Source organism: Lissotriton helveticus, chromosome 10 (genome assembly GCF_964261635.1).
Source record: "Lissotriton helveticus chromosome 10, aLisHel1.1, whole genome shotgun sequence".
In the NCBI taxonomy this organism is placed as follows: domain Eukaryota; kingdom Metazoa; phylum Chordata; class Amphibia; order Caudata; family Salamandridae; genus Lissotriton; species Lissotriton helveticus.
Genome location: NC_136071.1, coordinates 911,406,933 through 911,426,570, shown reverse-complemented (window position 1 = coordinate 911,426,570; position 19,638 = coordinate 911,406,933). Strand labels below are relative to the sequence as shown.

The 19,638-nt window shown below is 50.9% G+C and overlaps 1 protein-coding gene across 2 annotated transcripts in view; it reads left to right on the top strand.

Moving 5' to 3' along the window:
- The window catches only part of KLHL7 (kelch like family member 7), a 255,900-nt gene extending 251,266 nt beyond the window's left edge, over positions 1-4,634 (top strand). For both annotated transcript variants that reach the window (XM_078663561.1, XM_078663560.1), the window contains exon 11: positions 2,464-4,634. In XM_078663561.1, coding sequence (XP_078519687.1) covers positions 2,464-2,747 — 284 coding nt within the window. In that variant the 3' untranslated portion in view covers positions 2,748-4,634. The remainder of the gene's footprint in view (positions 1-2,463) is intronic.
- Positions 4,635-19,638: the final 15,004 nt, after the last annotated feature.

Genomic DNA, 19,638 nt, shown 5'->3' with positions numbered 1-19,638 from the left:
ACTGGTTTTCTAACCACATCTTGAGAACATTCTAAAACCTTCCTTGGGAATGCATTCCGCCCTTTGCTTGCCATTGGCCTTTTAGTTTGTTGCTCACATTTTCTGGCTCTGTGTTTGGTGGCTTTATTTGTTTTAGGCTGTCCAGGTTCAGTTCGTCCCTCCCAAGGAGCAAAGCCTTTTCACACTACCTCTCCTTATATTTTTCAACAAGTGCTCCTTTCTGTAAACCGGCCTGGAAATTCTGTTCCTATCCAGTCACATTTGCTGAGCATTTAAAGACAGAGATCAAATCTCAGGCTGTGTCTTTCGAGGGAGCCTGGTGTTTACTTTTCTTCCCCCGAGTTTAAAGTGAGAGGATTTATTTGACAATTTTGCTGGATACTGGGGGTAAGAAAGGGTTTTTAGCCTAGCATACAACATTTAAAGGAATTGTGCAAATATATCCGAATATATCAGAATTAGCAAAGCACAAATGAAGCACCTTTTTGTTAATTCGGAAGTGTGTTGGAAGCAAATACTTCAATATGCTCAAAATAAATCAATACAGTAGCTGGTGCCATTTCCACATATTCTTGTTTGTGAGCTGTATAGTTTTATTAGTAAAACTATGTCTGTGCAAATGTAATGGTCATTTCAGTTGAAAATGTGTTGTCTGTAATGGCAGTGTGCTACCACACCATGCATACTCCACTCTGTGCCACTCCACTCTACTCTGCACCACTCCACTTTACACCACGGCATGGCACTCTGCGCCAGTGCACTCTACTCCACTCTATGCCACTGCACTCTACGCCACTTCATTCTATATTTCTCCTCTACATCACTCTACTCTAAACCACTGCACTGTTTGCCACTCCACTCTACTCTGCACAATTGAACTCTACTCCACACTGCACTCTATGCCACTATACTCTATGCCAATGCACTCTACTCTGTACCACTCCACTCTACACCACTGCACTCTACACCCCTGAACTCTGTCAGTCCACTGTTCATCACTCTAATCTACTCTGCACCACTGCACTCCATGCCACTGCACTTTACACCACTTAACGCCATTACTCTGTCCGTCTAAACTACGCTACTGCACTCTACCCTACACCACTCCACTCTATGCCACTTCACTTCACCCTACTCTAAAACAGACTGCGCCAGTTCACTCTACGCCGGTGCACTCTACCTCACTGCACTTTACCTCACTCAGCACCACTGTAGCCTGTGCCATTACCCTCTACGCCACTCCTGTCAGTTTTCACCACTCGACTCCGGTGCTGTCTACGCCACTCTACACCACTGCACTCTGACACTCTACTCTGCACATTACTACTCCATACTCTAATCTACGCCGCTGAATTCTGTGCCACTGCACTCACCACTGCATTCTACCACACTATACTCTGCCACACACTACACCTGTGCACTTAACTCTACACCACTCCACTGTATGCAACTCTACTTTATGCCGCTCCATTACACAACAATTTGTGTTACTCCACTCTACGCCTCTCTTCTCTACACCACTAACTTTTAGACATGCTGGTGTACAACATGGCTAAAACACATTGGCAAAGCCAATGCTTGTTTTACTGAAGCCATTTGTAGGAAAGTGCCCCTTTTTGCATGGTTACCCCCATGTTTTGCCTGACATCTGATGCAACCTGACATGATGTGCCCTTGGTCCCTACCAATCAGGCATGAAATTGGCATCACTGGTATCATGGGTGTGAGGAGCTGATATGAAGCATCCAATGGTGCCTACGCAGCTTTGAAGCTGAAAAGGCTCTGGGTCTGTTTGCCTTTTGTTGCAATAGAACGTGCTTCCTGGTCTCTCTGACGCATAGGAAGCGATAATGAATCAAAAAAGAGATTTTCCATCAGAAAAACGGTGGCATCAATTTTCGGTATAGTTCTCACTAATAGAATTTGTCTCTGGTACAAGACTAGAATTGTTGTGCTACTACCACTGAGTAGGTGCAGAACACTTCTGTTTATAGACTGCCAAGGAGGGAGGGAGGATGAGTCTCTGCCCACAGACTAAGAGAAGGAATAATACCTTAAGCCACAAGGGCGAAGTATGTTAAGTGTGGAAACCGGACCGGGACGTGTGCCCCTTCCTGTAAAATTACTACCTAACCAGACATGGAGACCAACATATACAGGGAGCGGAAGTATTTACTGCGTCGGTGAAGACGTCATCGATGCTTATGTGGCACTGTTTTGTCTGCGGACTTAAAGCAGTTGATGTTTGGTTCTGCTAAAACGGTTTAGTTTGTTTCTTGAATATTATTGTATTTTGTAGTTATTAACAAAATTGTAACTAATTAGATCCAAGAAACACGTGTTCAAATTCCGGAATATATATATATTAGATGGTAGTCGAGAGTTGTCTAATTCTCCAGCTAACCATGCTTAAAATGTGTTTCTTAAACTTTTACCAAACCTGATGCTGTATTTTTCCTTTAGGTGGCTTAGACAGCGTGGAGTACTTTGACATCAAACTGAACGAATGGAAGATTGTGTCACCAATGCCCTGGAAGGGCGTGACTGTGAAATGTGCTGCTGTCGGCTCCATGCTTTATGTGCTGGCTGGCTTCCAGGGTGTTGGACGGCTGGGTCACATCTTGGAGTACAACACTGAAACAGACAAGTGGGTGGCCAACTCCAAGGTCCGCGCTTTCCCCGTAACCAGCTGCCTAATTTGTGTGGTTGACACTTGTGGGGCCAATGAAGAAACTTTGGAAACATAACTCTTCTGGAGGCAGAAGGACCCTATGCTTTAAACAGACGGAAGTGGAGCACATTGCTTCAAGCGTCTGGTAAAAAATATATATATATATATATCATCATGACTGTTGTACTACTTACTAAAAATGTATTCTCTTAAAGATCCGCCTTCAGCTTGATAAATTCTCTGCACATTTACCAAAAACGTCTCCTCGGTTCTCAAGCAGGCACAATTTGTTTGAGTAGATGTTTCCATCCCGCATCTTTAACAGCAGGTGCAAAACAAGTTAGTTCTACTCAAAATCGACGCAACTTAAAAAAAAATTCTAAAGAAATGTTTCATTTTATCTGATCCTTTGCTAAGTGAAAAGTTGTCTCATTGAAAAGCCTGTTGGTTTAACACGACTCTGTTGTCCCAAAATAGCCTGAGGGTAGTAGAAAGGAATTGGGCAGTAGTAGTTTATTGAAGTAGGATCACATTAATTTTTACAATCTTGTATACGCTGTGTTTGTTTCTGCTGTGTTTTTTGTACTACTTTGTTACAGCTGTTTCTGCTCCGTTTTAGCTGCCGTCACGTGTGTATTACTTTTCTATTATGCGTGAACTATTATTTAGATCGTTCTGTCTTCTCTAGTTGTCTTTAGAGGACTATTTTTTTTTTTTTTTTTTTGCCGCCTATAAAAGTCATAATTCTGTTTGATCACATGAAGCCCAACTTAACTTGGAAGAAAGTTTAATGAGAGGATGGGCGTAGGATGTGTTTTGCAGTAATGGTGAAGCTGTAATTTAGATTGTCAACGCAATACATATTTAAAAGTGGATGACCAGGATTATCGCAAATATTTATAAACCTGTTGAATCGAAAATGTGGAAATGAAAATTCCTGAAATGAGGAGTTAAATGTTTGTAATGTTTATTTTATGCTTCTGGCACTTACGTTGTCAGAGTCCAAGTTGCAGTGAATTGTGTCACAACACATCAAAAGCATGTCAGTTTGTAGCAAAATTCTCATTTGGAGCTTACTAGTACTAGTTTTTCACTAGTGCCATTTCATGAGGTTACATTTTCATGATAGGCATCACAAATTGGATCTGTACTGGACTGACCTCTGCATTTAACGCAACCTTTTATACTCTCGAATTCTGGGCTTTTCAGTCTTTAGTTTTTTCTTTTATATACAGGCTGGTATAATGAATAACACAAAACCTATTGTGGTATACATTTGGGAACCGAAATAGTTCACAAACTAATGCTAATGTGTTGAAGCTTAGGAAACAAGTGCATGGTTTTCATGTAAAGAGGTTCTCTTCTCAACCTCTAAATATTTTCTTAAATTTTTCACTTGGTACCATGTGTACAATATTGTTCAAAACTGACCACTTTTCCTATATTTAAGATTCAATTCACCTCGTATTTTGGATTATAGATCAAGCAGTCCAGTTATATATATATCAATCCATTTTATTTCTTTGCCACTCATTTTATTCCCGCCAGCAATAGGAATCCTTGTGAAATTATTGTTCCATTGTATGGGACAAGAAATGAAATTCAATTAGTTAGCAAATTACTATGCCCACTAAATTCATTGTGGCATAAGCAAATTCTCGGAAAAGTTACTGTTACACAAACTCGTGTCTGTATTTCTGTATAGAATGGCATAAGTAATCATAAGTTGATGCAGTCTTCCCTCCAGGACCATGGCGAGGAATAGATCAAAAGCTCTTGCCTGCAGTGTTTTGATGACTGAGCAGATGCTGAAAGCAGCGCTTGTGGTAGGAGCAAGCCTCGTGATGCAATCAAAACACAGTGAATAGCCTCCTCTTGAGCTCTGCTTTGTGATACATCATACGTTTTGGGTGTTTTTACTGAGTGAAAATGTTTAAACAATGCAATAAAATGTTTTGTGTAAGTTTGTTTCGCTCAACAAAATTGTTTTGATTTGATTTTTCCTCAAGGATACTTGAGAATTTGGGAACAAGCTACTGCTGATCCAGACTCCTTGTCTTCACTTTAACAAACATGTCATACCAGCAATCAATCTTTTAATAAATGTGTGCTTGTAAGATATGTAATTTTTAACCGAGACACCATAGTAACTTACTGCAGCCAGTGAATACCATCCAAATGCATCCTAACTCGTACATCTTTACTCCATCACACCATTAGGTGCTGCAACCCAAGGTACGATAGGAGCATTACTTTAGTCACTCACACACAACACCAACCCTGTTTTCCACAAAGGCACATGCAAGTACAACTCTGTTTCAACCAAGCACTCCTCCATCAGGTGGCACGCTATCCACCGGATAATGAGCTTCAGGGCACCTCAGTGGGGTATGAAGCGCTTTGCAAATACTGCAACTGCTCTGTATATTTTGATTCATCATTTGAGGTATTTAGATCAAATTCCACCTCAAGGGTTTCAAAACACTTTACATTAAACCTTGATACATACAGTCAAGCATATATTGAGTAGGGGGCAATGCCACGCGAGCACCCAAAATGGCGACCTGGTACGAAGCACTGTCAGGCATGATTTCTTCCCGGCAGAGGGATGACTTCCCATGCAACCAGTGCTGCTTCTACTGATGGGTAAGGGTAGCTGGAAAAGATAGGGCCCAGGGGGAACGCAAAGGGCCAAGCTGTTAAAACCACTGCACTTCATAGAAGAAACCGTAGCCTACACAGGAAGGCGGACCTCCGAGACCAACCAGTGATAAGGACTGCTGGCGAGCCTGAGACAGTCTCCTTTGCCCACCCTCCATGTCGACTGTGTCTAATTTAAAGTACCCTCGGACCCAGACTCCCATTGCATGTTTTGCTGACACTGATCCTCCGGTGTGTGTGGGGCACCCTGCTGGTGAATGCGACACAGAGTGCATGGACCTCTAGGTGGGCTGGCAAGTGCTGAGGACGTGGTGTGCCTGCTGCATGGAGCAATTCTGGCAGCCCAAAGCCTTGTTGTGAGGCAAAAGAATAATCCTTAGCAATGGATTGTAGCCTCGAGTGCGATTTAGTGAAAATATGACACCACTAGCCAGGAAAGAAATGTGTAGTGGCCAACATAAAGAGTTTGTTGCTTACCTGACCCTCAAAGAGATAACACACCCAAATTATACAGATCTTGGCAATGCCTTGTTTGCAATTATACACCTTTGTCTGCCCTTAGGGGGAATAGTGAACGAACTGCATTGTCAAATCTAGGGCTTGGCTGTTTCCCATGTTGAGAATGGCGGTATTACAACAGCTGTACATGGAGCTGCGAAATAACCACCTCAGTTAGCGAGGAACTTCAGTTAAAGATGCAAGTGTAACTATGTGAGGAATCGTGTGGATTGGACAGGCACTCGTTATATGAGCCATAGATGGGCAAAGGCGAACCAAAGCAAGGGAAACTTAACGTTTGGCACCAGGAAGAAATGGTATCTGGCAACAGAGGGGTCCCACTGGCATGGAGGAAACGGGGCCTCAAGTCACTACAACAGCCATTTTGTTAGACCTTGAGGCTAAGCTACAGTCAGTTGATGCAAAACTAGACTCTATCGTGACTCGCCTCAACCGCTTTATGGAATGGATTGACCGGTAAACAATCAAGATAGATGGCACGGAATGCAGTTGCTCTGATCTTGAAGATCATATGACGGACACCAGGGCCAAAGTTACTAGTCTGCAAAAGCTGACCCTGGCCGTCACAAGTGAAGAATGAAGATCTAGATGTGGGATCCAGGCTCAATAATATGCGCATTATGTGTATTGCTGAATCTACAAAGCAGATGGATACCTATGTGGAAACTCTACTCACTTATCTATTTGACCGCAGCACCTTCACAAATCTGTTCTTGGTAGAACGTGTGCATAGGTCACTGGGCCAATGACCACCACTGGGTGCACCTCCTAGGCCAATCTTTGCAAAACTGCTCAATTTTCGTGACCATGGCACTGTTTTGTGACTGGCACAAGAAAAATGTTCTCTTCAAAACCAAGGGTCAATAATGTCTATTGATCCTGTTTTTAATACTGCTGTCTAAAAAGCACGACGCATGTTCACAGAGGTGAAGCATATACTGAGAGTTCTCAATGTTAAGTACTCCATGCTTTAAAGATTGACTTAAGGGCGAGAACACATATTTTTCACAATGCCACAAAACTATCTATAGTCTGTAATACACTTGCTGGCTCCAAAAGATCATCCAAATCACTGAAGGAATCTAAACACAGTAAAAGACACAGAGAGCTGGAAAGTGACTGCAGACGAAGAGTAATGCAGTGCTACAGACATACAACTTTATGTACCCTCGTCTGTAGACAAACAAGATATACAAAAACATAACTAATTGATATGCGGAAACTGCACACATTGTTAACACCTTATGATATCTGTTCATAAAATTTGAAGGTCGCTGGGGACACCCATATGCTGATCATGCTTCAGAGGGATATCACAACACATGGTGTGTATCACCTTTCGTTAGTTGTTTCATTTGCTTTCCTTGACAGGAGTGCACGGAATTTCAGGTTATTGGTTTATGGCACTCAAAGATGGGAGTATCAGTGCGGAGAGGGGTTGGATTCAGGGATAATATTCATTGTTGGAGGGTCGCTTTATGTATTGCTGAAATATTGATTTAGCCTACTAATTAGTTATTGGTTTATACATAGGATGTTTAAGAGTATGTCATGCCTGGTTCTATAGCAAACCATAAAAAAGTGATTACTTTGCTCATGTGGAATATTAGAGGTCTCAACAAGTGACGCAAGGCAAGAAGATTATTGGGTATCTGGATAGGCACGTTCTAGATATTGCTTTCCTGCAAGGGATGCACCTGACACCTGGACACTCATGTTCTTTTAGTTTAAAATGGTTCTCCCACCACAGGTATTTTGCTTCACGTAGTTCATATTTTCAAGAGGCAAGGGGTTTGTATTTTGATGCGCTGGCTTGTTGATTTTAAACTGCAACATAAACATCACAACAGGTTTCTAATCCTGATGGGCACATTAGGAAATGTAATATCTGAAAGTGACTATTAGTTATGGATTACTCACCTTAGAATACCCCCAGGCATCAGACTGGATCCGGAGAATTTTTTCTTCACCAGTACCCCTGCACGTCGGTAGGTGGCGTCGGATGACGTTGTGGTAGCTGGAATGACGACGTAGTATCTACTTAGACGCCGCCCCTGCGCGCTCACGTCAGTTCTTTCTTTTTCCGCGCCAGTCAGCGCAGATCCGGAGAGAGCGGTACCTCGAGTCACTTTATGACTCTATTTTTGCCACTTTTTGTCGACATCTTTTCGAGTCGTTACGACTCCTGGTGCCCAGCGATGTCATCACTGCGTACCAGCTTCAAACCTTGTAGCTCCTGCCACAAGCTGATATTGGTGACGGTCCCCCATCATGTGTGCTTCTGGTGCCTGAAGCACGACCCAAAGTCGTGCTCCAACTGCCGGGCCATGGCCCGAAGTCTTTGCGGGAGCGGTCCCGAAAGCTTCTGGAGGTCTGGCAGTCTGCTCCGCGTCGTTTGAGGTCCTGGTCAAGAGGGAGGTCGCGGGACCAGTCGCAGAGCCATCACCACCACTCCTAGTCGAAGTCTTCGTCTTCGGGTAAGTCGAAGCACAAAAAGAAGGTGGAGAAGCACCGTCGTGGATGGTAGTCGTCCAGCTCCGCCAGCGGAGCCTGTTGGGTCGGCTCTGAGCCTCCCTCCCTTTCCGGGAGCCGGAGGGACCCCTGCCCAACTTCGTAGTTCATATGAAGCCCTCCACTCTAATTTTGGGCAGCCCGACTCCGCCAGTGCGCCTTCGGGCCCTGCGGACTCGGCTTGTGGCTCTAGGCCTTCGATGCTGGTAGCTTCGGCGCCACAGCGCCCCCAGGTATCCAGGCCTGGATCCGGATCGGCGCTGGTCGACCTTGTGATTCCTCCTCCGGCGCCGAATCCATTCGCGACACCTCCGCCCCCTCCGACGCCGGTTGTGTCCCCAACCAACATCGACCCCGGCCTCCACCTCGATGTGGACATGGAGCCGGACCTACGTCGCCGACCTGTACTTTTGTACCCCTGTTCTCCCCTGGTGTTCACTATCGCCCTGAGTGGCTACCAGAGGAGGGAAAGGAGGACTGAGAGGGGTCTGTGGACCCTCTGGACACTTCTACAGACTTTAGCATTCTTTCTCCCCCTACCATGGCTATGGAGGAGGGTGCATCATATGCAGTGGTGTTGCGTAGGGTGGCTGAGGCCTTAAACCTTGAGCTTCCCACGGTGGCTGGAAGGACTAACCTCCTGACCGAGGTGCTTCAATCGGCAGCTGCCTCTTCGGAGCCCCTGCTGCCATTCAGTGAGGCCCTCGAGGACATCCTTTTGGGCACCTGGTCTACGCCCAACACAGGGGCTCCTGTGGTTAGGATGATTGCCCGACGCCACAGCCCGGCCCCCGGCGACTCCATTTTCCTCTCCCAACACCCCACCCCTGAGAGATTGGTGGTCCAAGACTCGATTTCCAAGGGAGCATTCCCTACCGAACCATCTGATAGGGAATCCAAGAAGCTGGACCATCTTGGGAAGATGTTTTCTTCCTCCAGCTTAAGACTGCGGTCGATGAACACTGCATGTCTCTTGGGCCGTTACTCCCATTCTGTGGGGGACACTTTCGCACAGGTGCTGCCACAGTGCCCTGAGGAGGCCCGGGCTGTGCTCTCCTGTGCAGTGGCCGAAGGGAGAGACGCAGCGAAGTTCGCCATCTGATGTGGGCTGGATACCGCTGACTCGCTGGGCAGGACGATTTCAATGTCAGCCCTACGACGCTACGCCTGGCTGAGGTCTACTGGCTTTTCTGGTGATGTCCATGCTACACTTTTGGACATGCCCTTTGATGGCCATTGCTTGTTTGGCGACAAAGCAGACAACGTGCTCGAGATCCTTGGGCCTCTCGTCCCGTACAGTCTGCTTTTCGACCCTTTAGTGGCTATGGAAGGGGTGGCCCACCACGTTCCTCCAAGAGCCACAGGACTTTGCAAGCTGTTCAACCGCTCTGCGGCCGGGGTCGTGGGACCCACCGTCATGGGTCTTTTTGGCCAGAGGGCGGGCCAGTCCACCAGCGCCCCCTCTGCAGCCTTCAAGCCCTCCTAGTCCAACCTTTCAGGGCCACCATTCGCCAGTGGGCGGCAGGATTCACCATCACGTCCCCCACTGGCTCAACATCACGTCAGACAGGTGGATTTTGCATATAGTCCGACAGAGCTACTCCCTCCTCTTCGAGGCTACCCCTCCATCCATGCCACCTCAATTCCATCGCTTGTCGGAGGATCACTTGGCCCTTCTTCAACAGGAAGTTACAGGTCTCTTGTCCAAAGGAGCCATTGAGCGAGTTCCTGTCCCAGAAGTAGGTTGTGGTTGTTGTTCCCACTACTTTCTGGTGCCCAAGAAGGACAAGGGCCTGCGCCCTATCTTGGATCTCAGGAGCATCAACCGCTTCCTCCGGCCAAAATGTTGACATTGGCTCAGGTCCTGTCTGCCCTCGACCCTGGAGACTGGATGGTAGCGTTGGATTTGCAGGGCGCTTATTTTCACATCCCTGTCCTGCCGGCTCACAGGCATTACCTACGATTCATGGTAGGTCACAAGCACTTTCAGTTTACCGTGCTTCCATTTGGCCTTACCAGCGCCCCTCTGGTGTTCACGAAAGTGATGGCGGTGGTCGCAGCTCATCAGCGCATATTAGGGGTTTCAGTCTTCCCCTATCTCGACGACTGGCTGTTGAAGGCGGGCTCATCCCAGGCTGTTGTCTCCAACCTCCAGACTACAGCCAACCTCCTGCATTCGCTGGGGTTCACCATCTACGTGCCGAAGTCACACCTGATTCCCTTTTAGAAGCTCCTTTTCATCGGAGCGGTTCTGGACACAGCGCAGTTTCGAGCTTATCCTCCCGAGCATCGAGTCCGGGATATTCGGGCTATGACTCTGATCTTTTAGCCTCTATCCCAGGTTTCGGTCAGAATGACCCTGAGGCTACTGGGTCTCATGGCCTCCTGCAACCTGCTGGTGGACTATGCCAGGTGGCATATGCAGGCTCTGCAGTGGGACCTGAAGTTCCAGTGGGCACAGCATCCGGGGAATCTATCCCATTGCATCCGGATCTCGGAGGGCACTGCACATCAATTGCAGTGGTGGCTAACGAACCAGGATTGGGTCAACGGCAGGTCCCTCTCCCTTCCCCAGCCAGAATTCACCGTGGTGACAGATGCATCACTTTTGGGGGGGTGGGCGTTGGCCACATGGGAGAGGCCGAGATCAGAGGCCTCTGGTCTCTGGCGGAGTCGGGGCTCCACATCAACCTTCTGGAACTCCAGGCAATCCGTCTTGCGCTGAAGGCATTCCTTTCTTCTGTCAAAGGGAGAGTAGTGTAGGTGTTCACGGACAACACCACCGCCATGTGGTACTGCAACAAACAGGGCAGAGTGGGGTCTTGGACCCTATGTCAGGAGGCACTTCATCTCTGGAAGTGGCTGAAACATCAGGGCATGTCCCTGGTGGTTGAACACCAGGCAGGTTCTCTGAACTCCAGGGCAGACAAACTCAGCCGCCAGTGCATGATGGATCACGAATAGCGTCTTAACTCAGAGGTGGTGCAAGGTATCTTTCAGCGGTGGGGAGAGCCTTGGTTAGATCTATTCGCCACAGAAGAGAACGCACAATGTCAGCAGTTCTGCACGTTGGAATTTCCAAGGCAGCACTCGCTCTGCAACGCTGTTCGTCGCAAGTAGAGTTGCGGTCTTCTATACGCCTTTCCGCCTATACCACTTCTACCCAGAGTGCTGAAGAAGATCAAGCGCGACCGGGTCCAAGTCATTCTTGTGGCCCCGGATTGGGCTCAAAGAGTACGGTAACCTGAGGTCTTACATATGGCCATCGATCCTCCGATAAGACTGTCCCTTCGGGAGGATCTTCTGTCGCAGCAGCAGGGGACAGTCCTCCACCCGAACCTGTACTGCCTCCACCTCCTTGCGTGGAGATTGAGAGGCGACAGTTGACAGCTTTCGACCTTCCTCCCGAAGTCTGTAATGTTATCTTGGCAGCCAGGCGTCCTTCCACTAAAACTGTATGCGCCTGTAGATGGAACAAATTTGTGGCATGGTGCACAGCAAAGGCCGAGGATCCCCTTTCTTCCCCCCTTTCAGAGGTTCTCCTCTTCATTCTTTCTTTGGCCCAGCAGGGCTCTGCTCTGGGCACTCTAAAAGGCTATCTTTTGGCCATTTCGGCATTCTTTCAGCTTCCTAACCAGCCTTCTCTTTTCAAGTCCCCTATTGTAAATTGCTTCCTTAAGGGCCTTACTCACTTGTTTCCTCCAATTCCTTTTGCGATGCACCGTGATGACCTATCTTATGTGCGCTTCCTTCGAGCCTCTACATAACTGTCCTCTCAGACTTCTGATACTTAAAACTGCCTTTTTGGTTGCCATCAGCTTTGCTCGCAGGGTGAGTGAGCTTCAGTCTCTTTCTTCCAAACCTCCTTTCCTGTCTTTTCATCCGGACAAAGTTGTCCTTCGCACTAGGTCTTCTTTCCTTCCCAAAGTGGTTACCTCTTTCCACATAGGACAAACCATCACTCTGCCCACCTTCTTCCCGTCCCTGCATCCTTCTAAAGAGGAAGAGAGGCTCCACCGTCTGGATTCAAAACGTGTGCTTCCATTCTGTCTGCATCACACAAAACAATTCCAGGTGGGTGACCTGCTCTTTGTTGGCTATGTGGGCGCCAAGAAGGTTGGGCCGTGCAAAAACTAACCATCTCACGACGGGTCGTTCTTTGCATCAAAATCTGCTATTCTTTAGCGAAAAAGGAACCTCCAGTGGGATTGCGTGCCCATTGCACCAGGGCGACGGCAGCCACTACTGCTTTGGGACGTTGAGTCCCCCTTCATGACATCTGCCAGGCAGCCACACTGGCTTCCTTGCACATGTTTGCTAAACACTACTGCCTGGACAGCCAAGTCCAGAGAGACAGCTTCTTTGGCCGTTCTGTTCTCCGGGACTTTCTAGTGTGAACTTAGTTCGCAGACCCACCTCCGGGGTTGGTATTGCTGAGGTATTTATTCTAAGGTGAGGAATCCATAACTAATAGTCTCTTTCAGATTAACAAAACAAGTTACTTACCTTCGGTAATGATATATCTGTAAGAGACATGTATTAGTTATGGATTCCTCACTGCCCCACGCATTCTCCCCGTTCTGCGAACTGACTTCTCGGGTAAGGAACTCCCTTTCAGGACTCGAGTTTTGTGCACCAGTGGTCAGTGTCTTGCATGGTTCGGCGCTTCTGGCATGGAATGTCGTGTGCCGTGACGTGAGCTCGCAGGGGCGGCATCTAAGTAGATACCGCAACCTCATTCCAGCAACCACGATGACCACGACAAACGCGGAGTCGACTGACGCCACCTTCCGACACGCAGGGGTACTGCTGAAGAAAAAATTCTCACATGACTATAACATGCCCTGGTCTTGTCTTACACCTGTCAATGTGATATAACTAAAGTGCTTTCCTTTGTTTATGCACTAGACCCCAACTGTCACCAACATCACCTTTGTGTAAAAAATAAAGAAAAACATAAGAAAAACTATGGAATTCCTTCACATCCTTCATTTCGCCATCTGCATCCCACTCACCACACCCTCTCTCATGCTGCAATATGGCATCCTCACCACGTAGTCACTCACTCGACTAAAAAATCAGTCTCCTAACTTCTCCCCAAGATAGTATGCCAGAGGGAGCCAGTAATGTGCCATAGAGCCGCAACATGGATGCATGGAAGTCTTCGATTTTCTGCGGCGTAGCAGACTGCTCTCAAAACTCAGGTTGCCTCTAGATAAGAGTTGGAATCGGCTCTGAAGGGAAACCGCATCGGGAGCGTGACCTGGAGGCAGTTTAATGCCCCCGCTCCTTCTCTGGAGTTCCAGAGTGGTAGGAAAGGACCAAGTCCCATTAAGACATTTTATGATTTTGTTTTTCGATTACTCATCCAAAGACTTCTACCGAGATGATGATCGGCTATGGGAAAGACTTCAGGAGCGGAAAATGGACCTTTCCTTCCACTTTGACGATCAGGGCGCAGAATATTCTGGTATTGGCGATGTAGAGTTTCACCTCACAGTTCCGGATGACCGTGGGATTTTTAAAAACTCAATCTGAAAGAGACACGTTAGTATTAGATTCCTTACCTTAGAATATCCCCAGGCGTCAGACTGGATCCGGAAATGTTTGCGTAGCAGTACCCTTGCGCGTCGGTAGGCGTCGTCCACGGCTCCGCGTCCGTCGTCGGCGTCGTGGGCGCCGTGATGATGTCGTCGGAGTACTTAGACGCCGCCTCCGTGTGCTGACGTCAGTTCTTCTTTTTTCCGTGCCAGCAAGCGCAGATCTGGAAAAAGCAGTAACCCTAGTCATTTTTTGACTAACTTTCTGATCACTTTTGATTGTTCTCGAAGTCTTTCGACTCCGACGGTGCCGTAGGGATGCCCGGCTTTAAGCACTGCGATGATTGCGACCGCCTGATGTCGGTCACGGATCCTCACCGCGTGTGTTTATCTTGTCTCGGCGTCGACCATGACGACAAGGCCTGCTCCGACTGCCAGGCCCTCTCTTCGAAAGCCAGACGGGAGCGGTCCCGCTGGCGGCTCGAACTCCGGCAGTCGGTCCCGCGCCGCGAGAGGTCCCGATCCCATGGGAGGTCGAGGGACAGGTCGCGGGCTCGGAGCCACCACAGTTCCGAGAGTAGGCCGCACTCCTCCGGGTAGAAGTCGTCGTCAGGTAAGCGGCACAAGAAGTCCAAGCGGCGTCATCGCTCTTCGGACTCCCCCCGACGCTCGCACGATGCGGCCGGGGGTTCGGGTGACACCACCCACGCGGCTCCGACGGAGTCGCGGGCGCCGCATCCAGCCCCATACCCTACGGTCCCTGGGCTCAACGCGACGCCGGAGGAGGTCGAGCGCTTCCTCATGGCCATGAGGAAACTCTCTCCTCCGACGGGCTCCGCGGCGCCTTCGGGCCCAGCGGACCCGTCTGGGACCCCTAGCGGGTCGGGGGGATCTGCCAACGCCTTCGGGCCCGGCGCCGCAGGTTCCCGTTATCCCGACGCCGCCGGCGCCTTCGGGCCCGGCGCCGAGGGGTTCAGTTGTTCCAGCGCCGCCGGCGCCTTCGGGCCCGACGCCGCTGGACCTCCTTCGGGATTTGGTTCGTCGCCGGTGGACCTTACGACCTCCCCGGCGTCGGACCCTCAGGTGTCGCCTCCGGCGCCGTCCTCGGGCGGCGCCGTCCCCGGTTCCACCTTCGTTCCTGTTCCGGCGCCGGGACGGCCCCGATGGGCGCCGCTCCAGACGTCGTTTGGAGAGTTTCACTTCTATGAACAGGCCCCATTAGTTGAGAACCCTGAGTTTCAGGAGATGGGTGATGAAGAGGACTGGGAGGGGTCCGAGGACCCTCTGACCAGAGAGTGTCAGTCTCACGAGGACTGGACAGGAGACCTTGGGGAGGCCAGTGGCCTGGACACCTCTCCAGACACTGGTTTTGTCTCCCCTCCTACCGTGGCTTCGGAGGAGGGGGCAACATATAGTGTGGTGCTGATGAGGGCTGCCAAGGCCTTGGGCCTTGAGCTCCCCGTCGCGGCCGTGAGGACTAACCTCCTCACTGAGGTCCTTAAACCGCAGTCAAGCTCGGCCGAGCCTCTGCTGCCCTTTAATGAGGCCTTGACCGACGTTCTTCTGGGCACTTGGTCCAAGCCCGCTACGGGTTCGCCCGTAGATAGGAACGTGGACAGGCGCCACCGCCCAGCCCCGGGCGACCCATGTTTCCTGTCCTCCCACCCTACCCCCGAGAGCCTGGTCATCCAGGCCTCCAATTCCCAGACCGCATTCCCGTCGGCCCCGCCGGACAGGGAATCCAAGAGGTATGACCAGAATGGGAAGAAGATCTTCTCATCCCTTAGTCTGGGCCTGCGGTCTTCCAACACCGCCTGCCTCTTGGGACGTTACACCCACTCTGTGTGGGATAAGGTCGCGGAGGTGCTGCCAGAGTGTCCGTTGGAGGTACGGGCCAAACTCGGCCAAGCCCTTGTGGAGGGCCGGGATGCAGCCAAGTATTCCATCAGGTGTGGGCTGGATACCACCGACTCGCTAGGTAGAGCGATGGCAATGACGGTGGCGGTCAGACGCCACGCCTGGCTGAGGTCCGCCAACTTCTTGGCAGATGTCCAGAACACACTGATGGACATGCCGTTCGATGGCTGTCGCCTCTTTGGCGACAAGGCAGACCATGCGCTTGAGCGCTTTAAGGACTCCAGGGCTACGGCCAAATCCTTGGGCCTCTCGGGCCAGCGCCAGCAATCGGCTGCCTTTCACTCCTTTCGTGGCCACGGAAGGGGTGCGCCCACACGCGCCGCCAGCCACGCTCCGCAGGGCAATACCCAACGCGGTGGCGGCCGTGGGAACCGCCGTCCTGGCGGTCGGGGGCAGCGGCGAGGTCAGTCCACACCTTCCCCCGCAGCATCCGCCTCAAAACCCTCCTAGTCCGTGCTTTCAGGCCCATGTGACGCCAGTGGGGGGCAGGGTTCACCATCACCACCTCCACTGGCGCACTGTCACATCGGACACGTGGGTGCTGCAAATCGTCCGAAGGGGCTACTCCCTCCCCTTCGAGGCGACTCCTCCAGCCATGCCACCGCAGAACCACCGTGTATCGGGGGATCATTTGCGACTTCTGCAGGAGGAAGTTACGGCCCTCTTGGCCAAGGGGGCCATCGAGCGTGTTCCTGGGCCAGAAGTAGGGTGTGGTTGCTACTCCTACTACTTTCTGGTACCCAAGAAGGGCAAAGGGGGCCTACGCCCTATCTTGGACCTAAGGAACGTCAACGGCTTCCTCCGGAAGGAGAAGTTCAAGATGCTGACACTGGCTCAGGTCCTGGCTGCCCTGGAGCCAGGAGACTGGATGGTAGCGTTGGACTTGCAGGACGCTTACTTTCATATCCCCGTCCTGCTTGCCCACCAGCGCTACATGCGGTTCATGTTTGGCCACGAGCACTTTCAATTTACCGCGCTCCCCTTCGGCCTTACCAGCGCCCCACGGGTGTTCACAAAGGTGATGGCGGTGGTCGCAGCTCATCTGCGCAGGTTAGGGGTTTCAGTCTTCCCCTACCTCGACGACTGGTTGTTGAAGGCGGGCTCGCCCCAGACAGTCGTCAGCCACCTCCAGACGACGGCAGACCTCCTGCACCAGCTGGGGTTCTCCATCAATGTGCCGGAGTCACACCTGTGCCCCTCTCAGAAGCTCCTCTTCATCGGAGCGGTTCTGGACTCGGCGCGGTTTCGGGTTTATCCGCCCGAACAGCGGGTCCGGGATATTCAGGCTCTGATTCCCATCTTTCAGCCGTTATCCCGGGTTTCGGTCAGGTTGATGCTGCGGCTTCTGGGGCTGATGGCCTCCTGCATCCTACTGGTGCATCACGCCAGGTGCGGATGCGGGCTCTGCAGTGGGACCTGAAGTTTCAGTGGGCCCAGCATCAGGGCAACCTATCCGACCACGTCCTGATCTCGGAGGGCACTGCGAGACAGCTGCAGTGGTGGCTTACGGACCGCGATTGGGTCAGCGGCAGATCCCTCTCCCTTCCCCAACCGGAGCACGTAGTTGTGACGGACGCGTCCCTCCAGGGCTGGGGAGGCCACATGGGAGAGGCAGAGATCAGAGGCCTCTGGTCTCCGGCGGAGACCCGGCTCCACATCAACCTGTTGGAGCTCCGGGCGATTCGTCTGGCACGGAAGGCATTCCTCCCCTCTGTCCGGGGGAGTGTAGTGCAGGTATTCACGGACAACACCACCGCCATGTGGTACTGCAACAAACAAGGCGGGGTGGGGTTGTGGATCCTTTGTCAAGAGGCTCTTCGCCTTTGGCAATGGCTGGAACGCCAGGGCGTGACCCTGGTGGCTCAACACCTGGCAGGTTCTCTGAACGCCAGGGCGGACGAGCTCAGTCGTCGGTGCATGATGGATCACGAATGGCGTCTGAACTCGGACGTGGCGCAAGGCCTCTTTCAGCGATGGGGAGAGCCTTGGTTAGATCTATTCGCCACCGAAGAGAACGCGCAATGTCATCAGTTCTGCGCGTTGGAATTTCCAAGGCGGCACTCGCTCGGAGACGCTTTTCGTCGCGAGTGGAGTTGCGGTCTGTTGTACGCCTTTCCGCCTATACCACTTCTGCCCAGAGTGCTGAAGAAGGTCAAGCGCGACCGGGCCCAAGTCATCCTTGTGGCTCCGGACTGGGTGAGAAGGTACTGGTATCCAGAGCTACTCAGTATGTCAGTCGATCCCCCGGTTCGTCTGCCTCTTCAGGAGGACCTTCTGTCGCAGCAGCAGGGGACGGTCCTCCACCCGAACCTGTCCAGTTTCCACCTCCATGCTTGGAGATTGAGCGGCGACAGTTGAGGCCATTTGACTTGCCTCCTGAAGTTTGTAACATCATTCTGGCAGCCAGGCGTCCCTCCACAAAGTCGGTATACGCCTGCAGGTGGAACAGATTTGTGGCATGGTGCATAGCAAAGGCTGTGGATCCCCTCAATGCCCCTCTTTCTGAGGTCCTTCTCTTCCTTCTTTCTCTTGCCCAGCAGGGCTCTGCTCTGGGCACTATCAAGGGCTACCTTTCTGCCCTTTCAGCCTTTCTCAGGCTGCCTGATCAATCTTCTTTGTTCAAGTCCCCTATTGTTAATAGATTTCTTAAGGGCATCACACACACGTTTCCTCCTGTTCCGTTTGTGATGCCTCAGTGGGACTTGAACCTGGTTCTTACATTTCTGATGTGCGCTCCCTTTGAGCCACTTCACAACTGTCCTCTTCGCCTTCTGACTTTGAAGACTGCTTTCCTGGTTGCCATCACCACTGCCAGGAGAGTGAGTGAGCTCCAGGCCCTTTCTTGTACTCCACCTTTCCTTTCTGTCCATCCGGACAAAGTGGTGCTGCGTACCAAACCTTCTTTCCTGCCCAAGGTTGTCACGGCCTTCCACATCGGGCAGTCTATCACCTTGCCAACCTTCTTCCCGCCACCCCATCCCTCTAAAGAGGAAGAGCGGCTCCACCGTCTGGACCCAAAACGTGCGCTCTCATTCTACTTGGATCGCACACGCCAGTTCCGGGTGGATGACCAACTCTTTGTTGGTTACGTGGGCGCGAAGTAGGGGAAAGCGGTGCACAGGAGGACCATCTCCCGGTGGATCATCCTGTGTATCCAGGCATGCTACTCCTTGGCTAGGAAGGAGCCTCCTGCTGGATTGCGGGCTCATTCTACCCGAGCCACGGCGACTACCACTGCCCTGGGCAGGGGTGTGCCCTTACAAGACATCTGTCAGGCGGCTACGTGGGCATCGCTGCACACGTTTGCAAGACACTACTGTCTGGACAGCCAAGTCCGGAGGGATGGCTTCTTTGGCCGTTCCGTCCTCCAGGACTTTCTGGTGTGATTATTGGTTCGCAGACCCACCACCGGGGTTGGTATTGCTGGGGTATCTATTCTAAGGTAAGGAATCTATCACTAACGTGTCTCTTTCAGATGCATAAGTTACTACTTGTGTAACGATATATCTGTAAGAGACATTAGTTAGTATTAGATTCCTTACCGACCCACCCATCCTCCCCGTTCTGCGAACCAATATCTAGGGTTAGGGTTGTCCCCTTTCAGGGCCCTAGTTTCAATGGCACCAGTGTTGGTTTTTAACATGGCTCTGCGTTTCTGGCGTGGAAAAGCTGTGTCTAAGAACTGACGTCAGCACGCGGAGGCGCACTCCGACGACGTCATCACGGCGCACACGACGCCGACGACGGACGCGGAGCTGCAGACGACGCCTACCGACGCGCAAGGGTACTGCTACGCAAAAATTTCCGGATCCAGTCTGA